The sequence below is a fragment of the Mesocricetus auratus genome, unplaced genomic scaffold, assembly GCF_017639785.1.
Source record: "Mesocricetus auratus isolate SY011 unplaced genomic scaffold, BCM_Maur_2.0 Super-Scaffold_100014, whole genome shotgun sequence".
Taxonomy (NCBI): Eukaryota; Metazoa; Chordata; class Mammalia; order Rodentia; family Cricetidae; genus Mesocricetus; species Mesocricetus auratus.
Window position 1 is genome coordinate 70,965,309 of NW_024429197.1, and position 14,090 is coordinate 70,979,398.

The 14,090-nt window shown below is 41.1% G+C and overlaps 1 protein-coding gene across 3 annotated transcripts in view; it reads left to right on the forward strand.

Moving 5' to 3' along the window:
- The window catches only part of Astn2 (astrotactin 2), a 972,600-nt gene that overhangs the window by 265,714 nt on the left and 692,796 nt on the right, over window positions 1-14,090 (forward strand). For 2 of the 3 annotated variants that reach the window (XM_040757328.1, XM_040757329.1), the window contains exon 4: window positions 10,422-10,574. The exons of the other annotated variant lie outside the window; for it this stretch is intronic. In XM_040757328.1, the coding sequence (XP_040613262.1) occupies window positions 10,422-10,574 (153 nt within the window). The remainder of the gene's footprint in view (window positions 1-10,421; window positions 10,575-14,090) is intronic. 3 annotated transcript variants of the gene reach the window in all.

Below are 14,090 nucleotides of genomic sequence, written 5' to 3' on the forward strand. Positions count from 1 at the left end.
GACATACCCACTTGTAAGTTCCTGGAAAAACTTCTCTATCAACCACTGCCAAAACAATGCTTCATAACAAATCCCTACAAAATCTCAGTGGTTCTGGATGACCAACACCGTGAGATTTTGTGCATGAATACTACAAGGAGTGTTATCTCACATGGGTTTTCTCATTGTTTTCAGGTTGGCAAGCATCAGTGTTCTAGGCTATAGGATATCTGGTCCATGCTGTGGGGCAGTGATTTCATGGTGAATCATTTTCTTTTGCTAGCTGATTTCCTGTGAAATCTTTCCTCTTGGTAGTAGCAGACATACATGAAAGCATAGAACTATATGATGTTTCTTGAAGAATAGACTCTTCCATAGCACATACTGACTTCTATGCATATGACATTCACCACAGCAAGTCATAAGGCCATGTCCAAGTGAACAGTTAGTCTGCAGTATGGCTATAGCAAGAGTGTGGATTCATGAAGGGCTTAAAAATGAGGCTTAATGATCTATGTATTGTAGTTATTATGAAGTTTAAATTAAGTGACTGTATTTCCTTTAAAATATTACCTGCCATATAGCAAGCACTCTGTAATTGGTAAATGTCATTATTATTGTTATTGCAATTATCTGGCTAATGAAATGCTCTTGGCAAACTGAAATGGTGCAACGGGGAGAATCTTGGTAATAGATCAACTACAGAAGTCCAACGTAACTCTACAGAGGAAGAAGTAGCCTGGAATGACTCTAAATATCCAGAGAGGGAGGGTATTGGCTGTCAGAGAGTCGAGTTTTCCTTTCTTTTCAGTCCACCTGCTAGGAAAACAAGTTCCCCTCAAACATTATTGTCTGATAAGCCTTAGCTTTAGAGTTTCCTATTTGCCTGGGATAATATGCCTAAGGTTCAGGACCTAGTAGTATCATCATGCAGTTGTTAGCACTTGTACAGTGACAGACAATGCACTGTGAATAGGCTAGAGCCACTTCCTGGTCCTGGGTTACCACATGCTTCAGAGTGTGGCCATGAAGGGAACTGGCTGATGCTGAGTGCAGATGGAATGACTGACACTGAGTGGACACAGTAGTGAGGTTCACCACGTCCTGGAATGATGATCCAGTTTGAACATTGACTAAGCCTATAATCCTTATCAAACACTAATGAGTTAGTAAAACAAATGTGGGAAAACCACTGTTTACTGTACAAGCCCCTTTGAAGGTCTGTCACATGAGAACATGATAATAAATGCTATACTTTGTTGATTGCTCAATCTACTTTGCATGATTGATTAAGTACCTTATAAAATTTTTATAGTAGATGATAGCCAGGCGGTGGTGGCACACACCTTTAATCCCAGCACTCGGGAGGCAGAGGCAGGTGGGTCTCTGTGAGTTCGAGGCCCGGCTGGACCGACAGCCTCCAAAACAATACAGAGAAACCCTGTCTCATAAAAACCAAAAAAAAATTATATTAGATGACAAACAAAACATGCAAAAATGGAAAGGGGACACAAAATGCTTCATGATTTATGCAGCAGGTTTCACATACACCAGGGCTGAGCTTCTGAAAATTCAGTGAAAGACATAATAGCATGAAACATTAAACCTGTGTCTGCACTATGTGGTATTTGTATCAGAGTCTAGACCCAGACAAGGAGAGCAGTGTAGATACAAGGGTGAGTTCAGGATACCCAGGCTTTCTGTCTCAAAGATGAATTCTCTTGATATTGAAAACCATCTCTCAGTGTAAACTCCAGAAAAACGAACTGTGTACAGTTTCCCCTATGAATTCCTGAACTTTCTTCGCCTCATGCTGCTCTCTGCACTCTTTATGGCTCAACAGCTAACATCCCCTCTAAGAATTTTCCAAAGCCTTTCTAACTACAAATGCAACTAGGAGATTCCTTGTCGGTGTTTTCATTACACAGGAATTCAGTACACTCTTTTCTACTATCTTTGATTTCTTTTACTATACCAGTGACATTTAAGGAAAGTGTGATAACAGTTCATCTCAGTGTTTATAGTTTCCATACTGGAATATATCCCCCACCCAGGGATACCTTTAGAGGTAGAATTGCAGAATGTATAGGGCCTCCCAGTCTCAAGAAGCACAGAGACATATTATGTGACTATCCTGGTTAGTCTTAGAAGAGATGAATTTTCTAAGGAGGGGGAATTTGCCTAGTGACTGAATCCCATCAGGCTGTGCAACATAGGCTTCACAGAGCTTTTGGAATTTCTATGACTGATGGGCAAAGACAGATCTTTGAAGCAGTACTATTAACTATCAGTTTTAAATAACTGTATCATGAACTGTGACAGGCATTTAACATTTCATTTAGTAAAAAAAAACAGTTTGTTGGAGTTGGGGGCATGCCTCATTTGAACACTGGAGAAGGAGATAGCATAGGGTTTCAATAAATGGCTCTCCTATAGCTAGTAAGAAGTGAAACAAATAAAACTGGTTAATTTCAGGGACTCCCAGTCACACTTCACTGAAAGTTGCTAATGAAGTGAGTTTTGATATAGCTTGTCTAGCTTTTGATATTTTTTGCTCTTTCTCCATAAATAGAACTCAGTGATACTTAATGACAATTCTGCCCAACCTTTGCAATCACCTGTCAGTTCTGGGGGCTCTGTAAAATAAGAGTTTAGTTGATCTAGATAGGGCAGTTTTAAAAATAATTTCCTGACATGAACAGGGAGGGGGAGCCCAGAAGAATTCAACCCCACAAAAAGAACTACAGGCAACTAAGGAATGCTAAAAGCTGGAGAATAGGCTGGCCCAGGAAAATGCACACCAACAACAAATGGTCAGCCCTGGAAAATGACATGCAAATAACAATATATATATACATATGTATATATATATATAATTATATAATGTGTGTATGTATGTGTATTTTCACACATATACTTACATATACATACATACACATGTGCATATATACATACACACATGTATACATCCATGTAACAGATTTTTATTTTTTATTTAAATTCGAAACAAGCTTGCTTCACATACCAATCCCAGATCCTTCTCCATCCCCTCCTCCCCTGCCCCGACCAACCCTCCCAAACCCCCACCCAATCCCCACTTGACTCTCCAGGGAGGGTGAGGCCCTTCATAGGGGATCTCCAAAGTCCATTCCACGTGGAGGGATGCTCTCTCAGCCTGGACACATGTAACAACAATTTAAGGAAAAAGATCCCAGGAATTTGAAAAGGAGAGAGGAAGGATATATAGAAGGTCAGAAGGGTAAAGGGAAAGGAAAATGATATAATAATCTCAAAATTAAAAGAAAAATTTTAATTACTTTGCAAACAGGAGAGCAGGTCCCGTGGTAACTACATTCATTTTCACAAAAGCGCATCCGTTTACATTTAGAACTACAAGATGTCGGAGCCGGAAGGAATCTTAGAGACCATCTGTGCTCTGGCTAGGGAACATAAAACCAGCTCCAGTGAACCTGGGCAGCATTGTGCTTTTATCAAAAGAGAGGAAAATATCACAGATTTGATTCCAGCTTCCATGCTTGATGTAGTTCTCCCACTAGAAATCATGATCACCCTGTAGGTCTGCAAGTTAACTGACAGACCCGAGATCCTGTGTATAAGAAAAGGCTATTGCCTGGCTTTTCCATTTATATTTGTTGTTATTCACCCATTTGTCTTGTCTACAGGCATGTTCTTGAAGATAAGTTGGACCAGCCACCAAGGGTTTAAGAAAATATATGAGAGAGGAAAAAAAACAAAGAGTAAGAAAATTCTATTCATCATATTTTTACTCCCTGAGAGCTAGGAAGAGGCAGCCATTTTAAAGGAACATGACCTTGGGTTTTAAATTTTTTCTAGTCATGAAGCATTTACATCTACTTAAGAATATTAACTGTTTTCCTATTGATTTGTTTTTCATGAAAAGACTCCTGTAAAACATTAGATGTTGCTTTCTGTGACTGGACTTAGATAAGCAGAGAACTGAGTAGTTTTTGTTTTATTTTTGCTTTTTCTAGCTGAGGTATACCAAGAGACTATAGCATTTTCACTTATCACCTTCTCCATGATCTTGGAGTCTGAGTGTGTCCAGGCCAAAGCCTAAGAATACAATTTGAGACAAGTATTAGTGTATGTACACATATGTACATTATTGGCAATATACATTCTATATCTGTTTCTCTACCTATCAATAAATTCATATAAGACATTAGCTTATGCTGTTGGAAAGAGTAGCGAGCTAGCTGGAGACTCAGAAGACAGTCTACTCTGTAGCTCAAATAGTTTATCTATTCATCTGGTAGATCAGTCTTTCTTCTAGCAAGGCCTTCAACTGATTTCATGGGGCTGGAGACTCAGAAGACAGTCTACTCTGTAGCTCAAATAGTTTATCTATTCATCTGGTAGATCAGTCTTTCTTCTAGCAAGGCCTTCAACTGATTGCATGGGGCTGGAGACTCAGAAGACAGTCTACTCTGTAGCTCAAATAATTTATCATCTATTCATCTGGTAGATCAGTCTTTCTTCTAACAAGGCCTTCAACTGATTGCATGAGGCCCACAAACAAGGTAGAAGCAATGTATTTTACTAAATGTCATAGTCTAATGTTAGTATATAAAAATACCTCTACAGATACGTTCAGAATAATGTTTGTTCAAGTATTTTAATATGACATCTTCCTCAAGACAACACTGTAAGTTAACCAGTATGAAAACTAAAGTTTCAATTACTCAAAATCTTGAAGGAGAGGAGAGGAGCAAAGGAAATAGCAGTTGCCAGCACTGGATGTTGACGATACGCTGTACTAAGTACCAAATATTTCAGAAAATGTGTAAGACTGAGGGATAGGGGCAAGGAGATGGTTCAATTGGACAAGTGCCTACTGTGCAAACACAGTGACCTGGGTTTGGATCTCTCTAATACCCATATCAAAGTTGGGTATGTTGGTACATATTTATAAGAGGCTGTACTTCTGGGGCTCCCTGTATGACTCAAAGGGAGCTAAGTTGATAGGAGAGTCTCCTCTTCCCAGCATTAGTTTTTATAACATTAAGAGGAATCCTTATGAATTTTGTAAGGTTCAGGATGTTCCCAAGCCTTAGCCTTAATGAGACTGTGTCAATTTGGAGGACATAACATTTCAGTGTAGAGGAAATAGCTTCAGGATAGCTTTGACTGTAAAAATGTCACCAACAAGTTCATGTGCTTGAACACTTGGTCCTTAGTTGGTAGTACTTGTTTTGAAGGTAAGATAACCTTTAAGATACAGGAAACTGGTGGGACCTTGAGGTTATAGCTTTCCCTGTTTCCATCTCCAATCTCTCTGTTCCTTGTTAATTACCATATAGAAAATAGACTTAGCAAGCAGGCATAGCCATAGGTTAAGCCTCCAGGCATCATTCTTTCCCCTTGTAAATTGTGATCCTTCCTCCTTCTGGTCCCTCAGAGGAACCAGAAAATTGACTAATCCAATGAGTTTTCCCACCTTCATGATTCATTGGTTATATTGCAGCAATGTAACCAATGAACATCCAATGGCTGCCTTGTCTTCCTTGCATAGATCTTAAGTGAGAGAGCAGTGCCAAGATAAGAGCGGAGCCTGGATCTCCAGGAAGTCTTGAAATGAGTTCAGTAAGGTCAAGGTTTCAGGTCACTCCCTGTCTAGGTAAGCTGAGGAAGGCTGCTATCAGAGCAGCTATGTAGGCCTGAAGGTATGCCATCCAAACTGTAACTGTGATATACCCATCTCTACACAGCAAGTGACTACCAGAGGCCATGCCTTGAAGGGGGTGCAAGGACTGGGATATCAGTCATTATTAATTGAGTTCAAACCCCACTTTGTGGCTTTAGAAGATTATCTAATTTCTCTGAGTCCATGTCTGCACGTGTCTGCATGTGTCTAAGCAGGAGTTAATGGTAGTTGCCTTTCAAACTTGTTAGGAGAAGGAAATGAGAAAATATAAAGAAATGCCAAAATCCTTTCCAGGCAAAGTGTTGGTGCTTGGGAACTGTGAATTCTTTTCTAACACAGATTAGAAGTGTCTGAAAAAATTAAAGAGAGTAAGGGATGTGCTATTGAAATTTGAACCCAAATATATGTGCATTTCAGTGGAAGAGAATCCAGACATCACTGTCTGGAAAAAGCAGTGGATGGCAAATTGATTACACAGTTGAAAGTTAAGTGTGTGTCTAGGTATCGTCTGCAGGCTACAAGTCCCAACTTGCCTGGTATCTGGAAACTGGCATACCTCTGAACCTCTGTAGAGTGACTTAGTGTCCTCTCTCTCAGTCTCCTTTGCTGTATCTTCCTTCTCTGTCTTCCTGCCCCTTGTTTTTTTATTCTCTGCCCTGCCTCTCCTTTACCTTCCTGTTTACAGCTCTTTTCTATAATAATTTCCTCTATTGCTTAGTGAAATTTGTTTTCCTTCATCCATGTCCACCACTTCCCCCTCCTCTTCTTTCTACCTCCTTTATTCTCAGGGGTTAGGTCTCTTCTCCTCAGTCCTTAATGTTTAATCCCAATTAATCTTGATGATCTCTAGTGTGTTAGTCAGAAGCAGGTGGCAGGCCCCCTTCTCTCTCTCTGCATTCTGGGACAGCCAAGATGCTCAGATCAGGCACCATCTGTTGCATATATCTAGGCAATGGGTGAACAGTTTGCTCCTCTGGGGAGGCAGAGCTTACTGAGTACCCAAAAGTAATGTGGCTTATATGGACAACTTGATATATTGATATTGAGAGAGCTGTTGAATGGGGTCACGAGGGGTGGCGATGGGGAGCATAGAGTACAGGATGACATCAGCCATGAAGAGGTTTCCATGAGCACTGCTGCCCTAAGCCCGTCTGGGCTTCTTGGTGCTGTTGCCAATTCAAGAGCAGCCCAACAGATGGTTGGGATTTGCTACACTGGGATCAGAAGCCCTTGCAGTTCATAGGAGCAAACATTCCCCCTCTGTGAGTTGTCCTTTGACAAGGCTAAACCAATATCAGCTAGGAAAAATCAAACAGAAATAACAGGAGAAGAGGTGACCACCAGGATTGATGGATGTCAGAGACATGAAAGAGGAGTGTCTAGTAACCCAGACAAGGCTTTGGTCAGGTACAGAGTGGGGCTGTTAGGAAAATTCAATGGGGGGCACACTTGTTGTGTAAGTGTAGGCAAAGTGAAGGGCATAAGCATGTAAATATTAAGAGATCTGGAGCAGAAATATCAGAGAGCCACCATAGGCTAGAAACAAAGATGCAGAGATGGGAAAATGGCTTTATTGATCCCCATAAGAATAGGAACTGTGAAACAGGGCACCCTGACAGAATCTGTAATTACCTAGAATTGTAGTCTCTATCAGAAATAGCTACACAAACAAGAAGGGGAAAGGAAAGAATTACTCTTACATTTTCCTTTCCAGTATCCTGCCAGGGCATCCTACTGTCTTAGCACAGTTAGGACCCAGATGACAAGAAGAGAGGCGATGATCCTGTGGGGTCTCAGTGGGGCAGATTGAATCTGGCAGGCATCTGGCGGTGCAAATAGAGAACAGTTGGCTTAGGTCAGGCATATAGACACTCTGTATCACCTACATTGTGGAGAGTGCAACTCTGAACAAAAGTGGGCTCATCTCCTTTTAATACCTGTGTGCATGTAGCACACACAGAGTATGCTCTCTTGTGCAATTTTGTGATCGCATCCCTTTCTCTCCATTCAGATGTCTCTAAAAGGCCACTACATTTTTAGTCAAAAAATACACACATGTTTATTTCTGTCAAATGTGCTGCTCATCCCACCTAGACACCATCATTTCACAGTCGTTCAATGTCAGAAGAAGAGGAGCCAAGCTCATTGTACCCCTTTTTTGCTATTTTATAAAACATCACATTCTGTGGGTGTTTTACAGCCAATATAACTCTTAACTTTTGACGACATCTCAATATATACTCCTGGCTGCCCCCTGTTCTCTCCATTGTTTTCTCTAATCCTGACTCTGCACCAGTGCTTCCGTAGTCCAGCCTACTGCCAGCTCTTCCTGGACCATATTCTATGCTATGTTCCTAGGCAAACTTTTTTAATCTCATTCATGTTCTTTTCCTCTTCCTTCCCCTTTCTCTATTTTCCTCTGTATGAGCATGCGTGCACACGTATGTGTGCCAAAGCTGGAGGAAGACGTAGGGTGTCCTGTTCTATCACTCCAACTAACTCCCTGAGTGTTAGTGTTAAGGTTTTCATGCCCTGTGCTATCTCCCATGGCTTCCTATCATTTTGTTTTCTTAGGTTAGTTGATACTAGTTTTCTGCTACAACCTCTTGTATCATCATTTACTATTCAATTACACTGTGTGCTCGTTTTACAACTCACATTCATTTTCCAATTATTAAGTCATATTTATTATCCTTTCAGGATGACAAACATCCCAAGGTAATTTTGTTTGGTTCTTCCAAAGGGCTGCCATGATAAAATACTACAAATAAAGATTTTTCTTTACAATATTGAGGCTGAAAACCCAACATCAAAATGGAGGATCCCTTGGTGAAGTTCTCCTTCCCAACCTTCAGATACTGCCCTTGCTCTTTTCTGAAGTTTGTCTCTTCTGGTCTCCACACCTTTATTTTTTCCTCTCTTTCTCTGAGGGTTTCAGATAACTGCATCTTCTGAACATCTGACCATAGCCTAACTGTCTCTTCCAATTCTGGTCAAATCACTGTTTTCTGTGTATACGAAGTTAAATTTTTAACATGACACAGCTGCTCAACATCAAATTTTAACCTCTGGTTACAATTAGGCAGCCTGTAAGTGAAATCTCCTTGGATCACCTTCATAGACCTGACTTCAGATATCTGGGGAGAAGACAGCAAAAGATGTAGGTGAGGGAGCTGTAATGCCACCATATGGTTCATTTGCATTGTCAATTGTGTTTCTTAGCAATCTCACGCTCCCTGTGTCCCTGAAGATGGGGCTTCCCACAGAACCTAATATCCAAATCCACCCTCTGGTTTTGACTTACCTTGCAGACACATCTGTCTAAGTTGATAGTTCTTCCTGAGAAAATAAGAAGTGGGTTTTGAGAGGCTAGTCTGGAGAAATCTCTCCAAAGAAAACTGAATCCTCGCATATGCCATCTCGTGACACCAATTGGTAGGGAGCTACACCTGAGAAGAAATTTCCCAGCCTCTGCACGTGTGGGTGGAGGGAGACAGAGTTTGAAGATATCAAAGTCAGGCCGTCTTTGGGCATTTCTCAGAACAAAGGCACCGAAGCCATTTAGTTGTGTCCTGTTTCCTTCTTCTGTGTCCCTCCCCCTGCCTTTGATAATACCTCTCATCTTTTTCAACTCTTCCTCTTCCTGTTTTGTCTTTTTATCTTCTATGATTTCTCTTTGAATTTCTGATCTCATTTTCTCTATTCCCTGGGACTTCCTGTTGGTCTCATTTTGGAAATTGGAAACGTGGCCATGGATACCTCAGCAGAGGCTTGTTCTGCCTGCATTGGCAGATCTGCGGGCTTCACAAGCACTTGTTAGCATGGAGATAATCCTGTGACTTGCTTGGAGGCCTTGTTTTCTCCTTGATAAATTTGGGGTTGTGGAGTAATGTGATCTGCATCCCACAATGCTGTAGTTTTATCACTAAGCTATTGTGTTACCTTTACAGGCACTGTCCCCATTCAAGCCACCATTAATCATGGGTGACTATGCAGAAATCTTAGTCCCTGTCTCCTTTCCTGTTTCCAAGTCACTATTACTTACTTTCATTAGTAATAGTTAGCAATGAGACTTAATTTACATATGCCTGCTTCTTCTTTAAAGCCATTAAGTGATAAGTCTTTGCCACTTTGATGAAATCTAAACTAAATATTGTGTATAAGGTGCCTTCATCCTCCTGCTCCATTCCTTACTGCCCTCTGTGTGCAAACTCCATTGAACTCACGCTGCTCTCCTTTCTTTTACTGAAGGATCTCACCTCTCTCCTTTGTCACTGTCCTTGGCTTAGGTCACTCTCATCCCAAATGTCTTCTCACTCCTACCATGTTCTACGGTCCGGGCCACTCATCATTATGGCCTCCATTATAATAGTGCCTTTTCCAAGAAGGCTGCCTTGACTTTCTGGATGGCTGAAGTACCTTGTTTCATAGTCTATATTCAGAATGGTAATATTGGAACTACCCATATGTGTGTGTGTGTGTGTGTGTGTGTGTGTGTATTAGGAATTATTTGAAACATGGATTGCGCCTAAAATTTTACCATCATATCCCAAGGTTTTATACCAATGCTGAAAATCTAGTAGGTGATAGATAGGGCCAACATTGTGTCTGTCCTTATGCTAGTGAGTTGACTTGTAGTTTAGAATCATTACTGGGTCAAAGATGGAGTTTCAGAGAGTCCAGGTGACCAGTCCCAGTCCCTCAGGGACTGAGAGTGGGCCAAGCCTTAACCTCAGCCCCCATTGCCACCCTGTAGCGGCAGCTGAGGCGACACAGGAGACAGTGGAGTCCCTGATGCGGAAGTTCAAGGAGAGTTTCCGTGCTAACACACCAGTGGAGATCGGTCAACTGCAGCCAGCCTTGCACAGTGCCTCTGCAGGGAAGAGGAAGCGGAGGAACAAATCTCGAGGTAGGAACTCCTGGCACCCGAGCCAGAAGACAGAGTCTGTCCTATGTTCCCAGATCCTGCGGATTTTCTCCGTCACCTCCTCCTTGTTCCTATCATTTCTGGCACTTTCCTTCTTTTAAGCCTCCTTGAAGATAACCGGGTATGCCCGTGGGGTTAGAGATAGCCTCCCTGAGACTCATGCTTCCTCATTGAAGGATGACAATGAACACTCCAAATTTTAAAGTGGTCTTGAAGATGAAAGAGAATGTACGGGAAGTTCCTCTTACCGGAACTGCAAGCAGCAGGTACTCTCTTCAAGGGCATCCCTACAAAGACTGCAAGAGAAGCAGAGCATTCTTGTAGAAGGCATGAGAACTGTTGAGTGTGAGTCAGAGCCAGGAGCACTGTCGTGGAACCCCATTTTACAATCCTGAAGAATGCAGGGATTGAGAGTGTTAGCATTACAGATTAGATGGAATTTATTTCCATTCTGCTTCTGTGTCTGCTGGATACTTCCATTAGACTTGGCTAAGGTATACCTGTCTCACAGCATAGGAACCTCTCACACCATGATTCATCCCCCCTTCTTATTCTCGTTTTTCCTCCATCTTCTTGCATCATCATTTCCAGTGACCACCCATGTGACTTTGTACATGGGAGGACCCCACTTGTCAACGTCTGATTTCTGAAGCTGCTCTTCTGTTTATTCGGGCTACTCAGTGATCTTTGGCTCACTCCTCTTCTTTGGATCTCTCACCCATCCATTTACTGAACTTCATTCCTACATTACCCTTCACATGTTCATGTTTATGAATATGGCCTTCAAAACTACAAGGTGTCCACAGCTTTACTGTTTCTACTGGATCTGTGTGCTCTGACCTCCGCACTCCTTCTCTCTGTGTGTCACAAATAAATAAAGTGACCCCTATACATTATCCTTTCCAATTCAGTCACACCTAACTTATTCTAGGCAACAGGCTAATTGATATATACGCCTTACTCAGCAGAACCCTTTTCTGGTAGGTATAATAATTCACATTTTATGGATGATCTCATCAAGACAGAAAAACAACGGTGATGTGGCAGAGGGTTCACCACAACAATGCTCTCAACCTTCCTAATGCCACAACCTTTCCCTACTGTTCCTTTTGTTGTGGTTGACCACCAACCATAAAGTTATTTTATTGCTACTTCATAACTGTAACTTTGTTGCTAATATGAATCATAATGTAGATATCTGATATGCAGGATATCTGATTTTCAAGCACTATGAAAGAGTCATGATCCACAGGTTGACTGCCATAGAAAGAGATAGAGACAGAAAATGTCAACCAACCAGTGTCCCAAACCTAGTCGCTTGTCTACCATGTCCTGTACTTATAAAATCCAAAGTATCTTTCCAAACACTTGAATGGCACACTCCATGACAACATCATTAATTGTGGCAGTCACAACTCACTATGAAGCCTCCAGGATTTTCTTTCTATATGTTAGTACTGTTTCCCTGGGTATATGATAATTTCTTCTCTATGGCTTCTTCCTTAGATCAACAGAGTTCTTGGGGTTGTCCTCCTAGTTGAATAGTATTTACAGCTAGATCCAAATCACTGTTTGAAAACATGGCGGGGTGGTAGTGATGTTTTGATGATGTTTACGTCCTGATTCTGTGAAATTTGAATCAGAGTGGTGGAAAGGCAAACACGATCTTCATGTTTATGGGAGGTCATACATCAGAGCAATTACAGAATTCATTTTTAGATCTCACTTAGTAAACAGCAGGTTCCCTAAAATCAGCAGTGACCATGGTCTAATGCTGACCCAGACACCTTCAATGTGTAGGACTTTGGAAAAGTCATCGTTTTCACTGAGTTTCAGTTCTCCAGTTCCCTAAAATGGGACTCGTTAGACTGCGAGTATGCTATAGCAGTCTAGTAACATGGTGAGAAGGATACACGGGAAGCGCCTAAGTGCTGTCCTGTGTGTTTTCCTGGGTTGCACACTCAGGTCACTTCAAAACCTCGCCCAACTTTACCTATACATCTTTATTCTTTCAAGTTTACCAAACATGCTCCATGAAACCTACTTGACTTCAATCAAGTAACTCCTTCTCTCTTCTTGAAGACTAATCTGATGTCATGTCTTCATTTATTCTTAACATCTTTATGTCACCCAACCCTTCAAAACTATCCATTTTATGCTTCACTGTTTTTATAAGCAGACTCCAACTGTAAGACAATTGTGCAGATTTTCATATTATGTCAGTATTTTAAAAACTGCACATAGAGTTCTTTAGTTTCATTGTTCCTGAATATTTGACCTTCACTTTGTAATCTCTCTGTTCCCTATGAGAGCAAAATTTCAGGATGAGATTGTTAATGGATATAAGACAATTGACCTAGACTGGGAATTAATACTAAATTATCACTACTTGCTGGTTAGAAGAAGTCTCTGCATTCTAATGAATAAATGCAAGTGTAGCTCCTCGATGTGTGTAAAAATAAAAAAAAAAACCTTCTGCATTTTCTTGTCACCTCAGGACTGCTGTCACTTCTTGCTTCCTCTCTATAACTATTCCTGCCTGGGATTCAGTCTCCCTAGGCAGAGCAGCTAGAGTACTTCCTTCAGAATCCTAGAGCAGTTAAAATTTGCTTATGACTTGGGTAGTTTCTCATTCTCCTTGGAATAAAATCTGAACTCTTAACTCTGAAGTGCGGGCCCTGTATGATTATGTTCTCATTCCTACTCCCATCTCTAATACTATCTGCTCTGATTTCTATTGCATTTTAAGCAAACTGGCTGCAGCCATGCTTCATGAGCACAGATAGCACATCCTGTCTTCAGGGCCTGGGAACTCAAGAGTGCTTCTGTGCATCGTTCTCTCTGCATCTTCCATTACCAACAGCTACTGTCCTACCTGGCTCCTTTTCACCTTTCATCTCTCGGCTCAGATATCAGCTCTTTCTCCCACATTGATCAGTCAATTTATTTTTCTCCTTTTGAATTGGCAAGTGTATGTGATATTGGCATGCATATATATGGAATATAGCCTGTGATTATTTTTCTTTGCTTGTTTGCTGTCTTCCTCTCTCTAATAGATGATTCATATTTATAAATTTAAAGTATATAAAGTATTTAACAAATGCATGCCGAATATATGAGCATCTGAAATAGCTTCCAGTTTTTGGAATTGACAGTATGAAAATGCTCCTTGCTGAACAAAAGCAACCTGATACTGATCTCCCAAAAATGTTTCTCTATGATGGACAGAAAGACTTACTGAAAAAATAGTGATCAAACCAATGTCATTAAAGCATTGCTTAAATAGTTCACAAGCAATGCAGTGGTGTTTCTGTAGCCACCACTGTATCTGGATGCTGCTGAAGAGGAGGAGGAGTCACAGTGTACAATCATACCCATTCACCACAAGCTGGAGAGATGACTCAGCAGGGGATGCACTTGCTTGCAATCATGAAGCCCTTAGCTCAGATCCCCCATATCCATGTAATAATCCAGGTGTTCTGGTGCACACCTGTTATC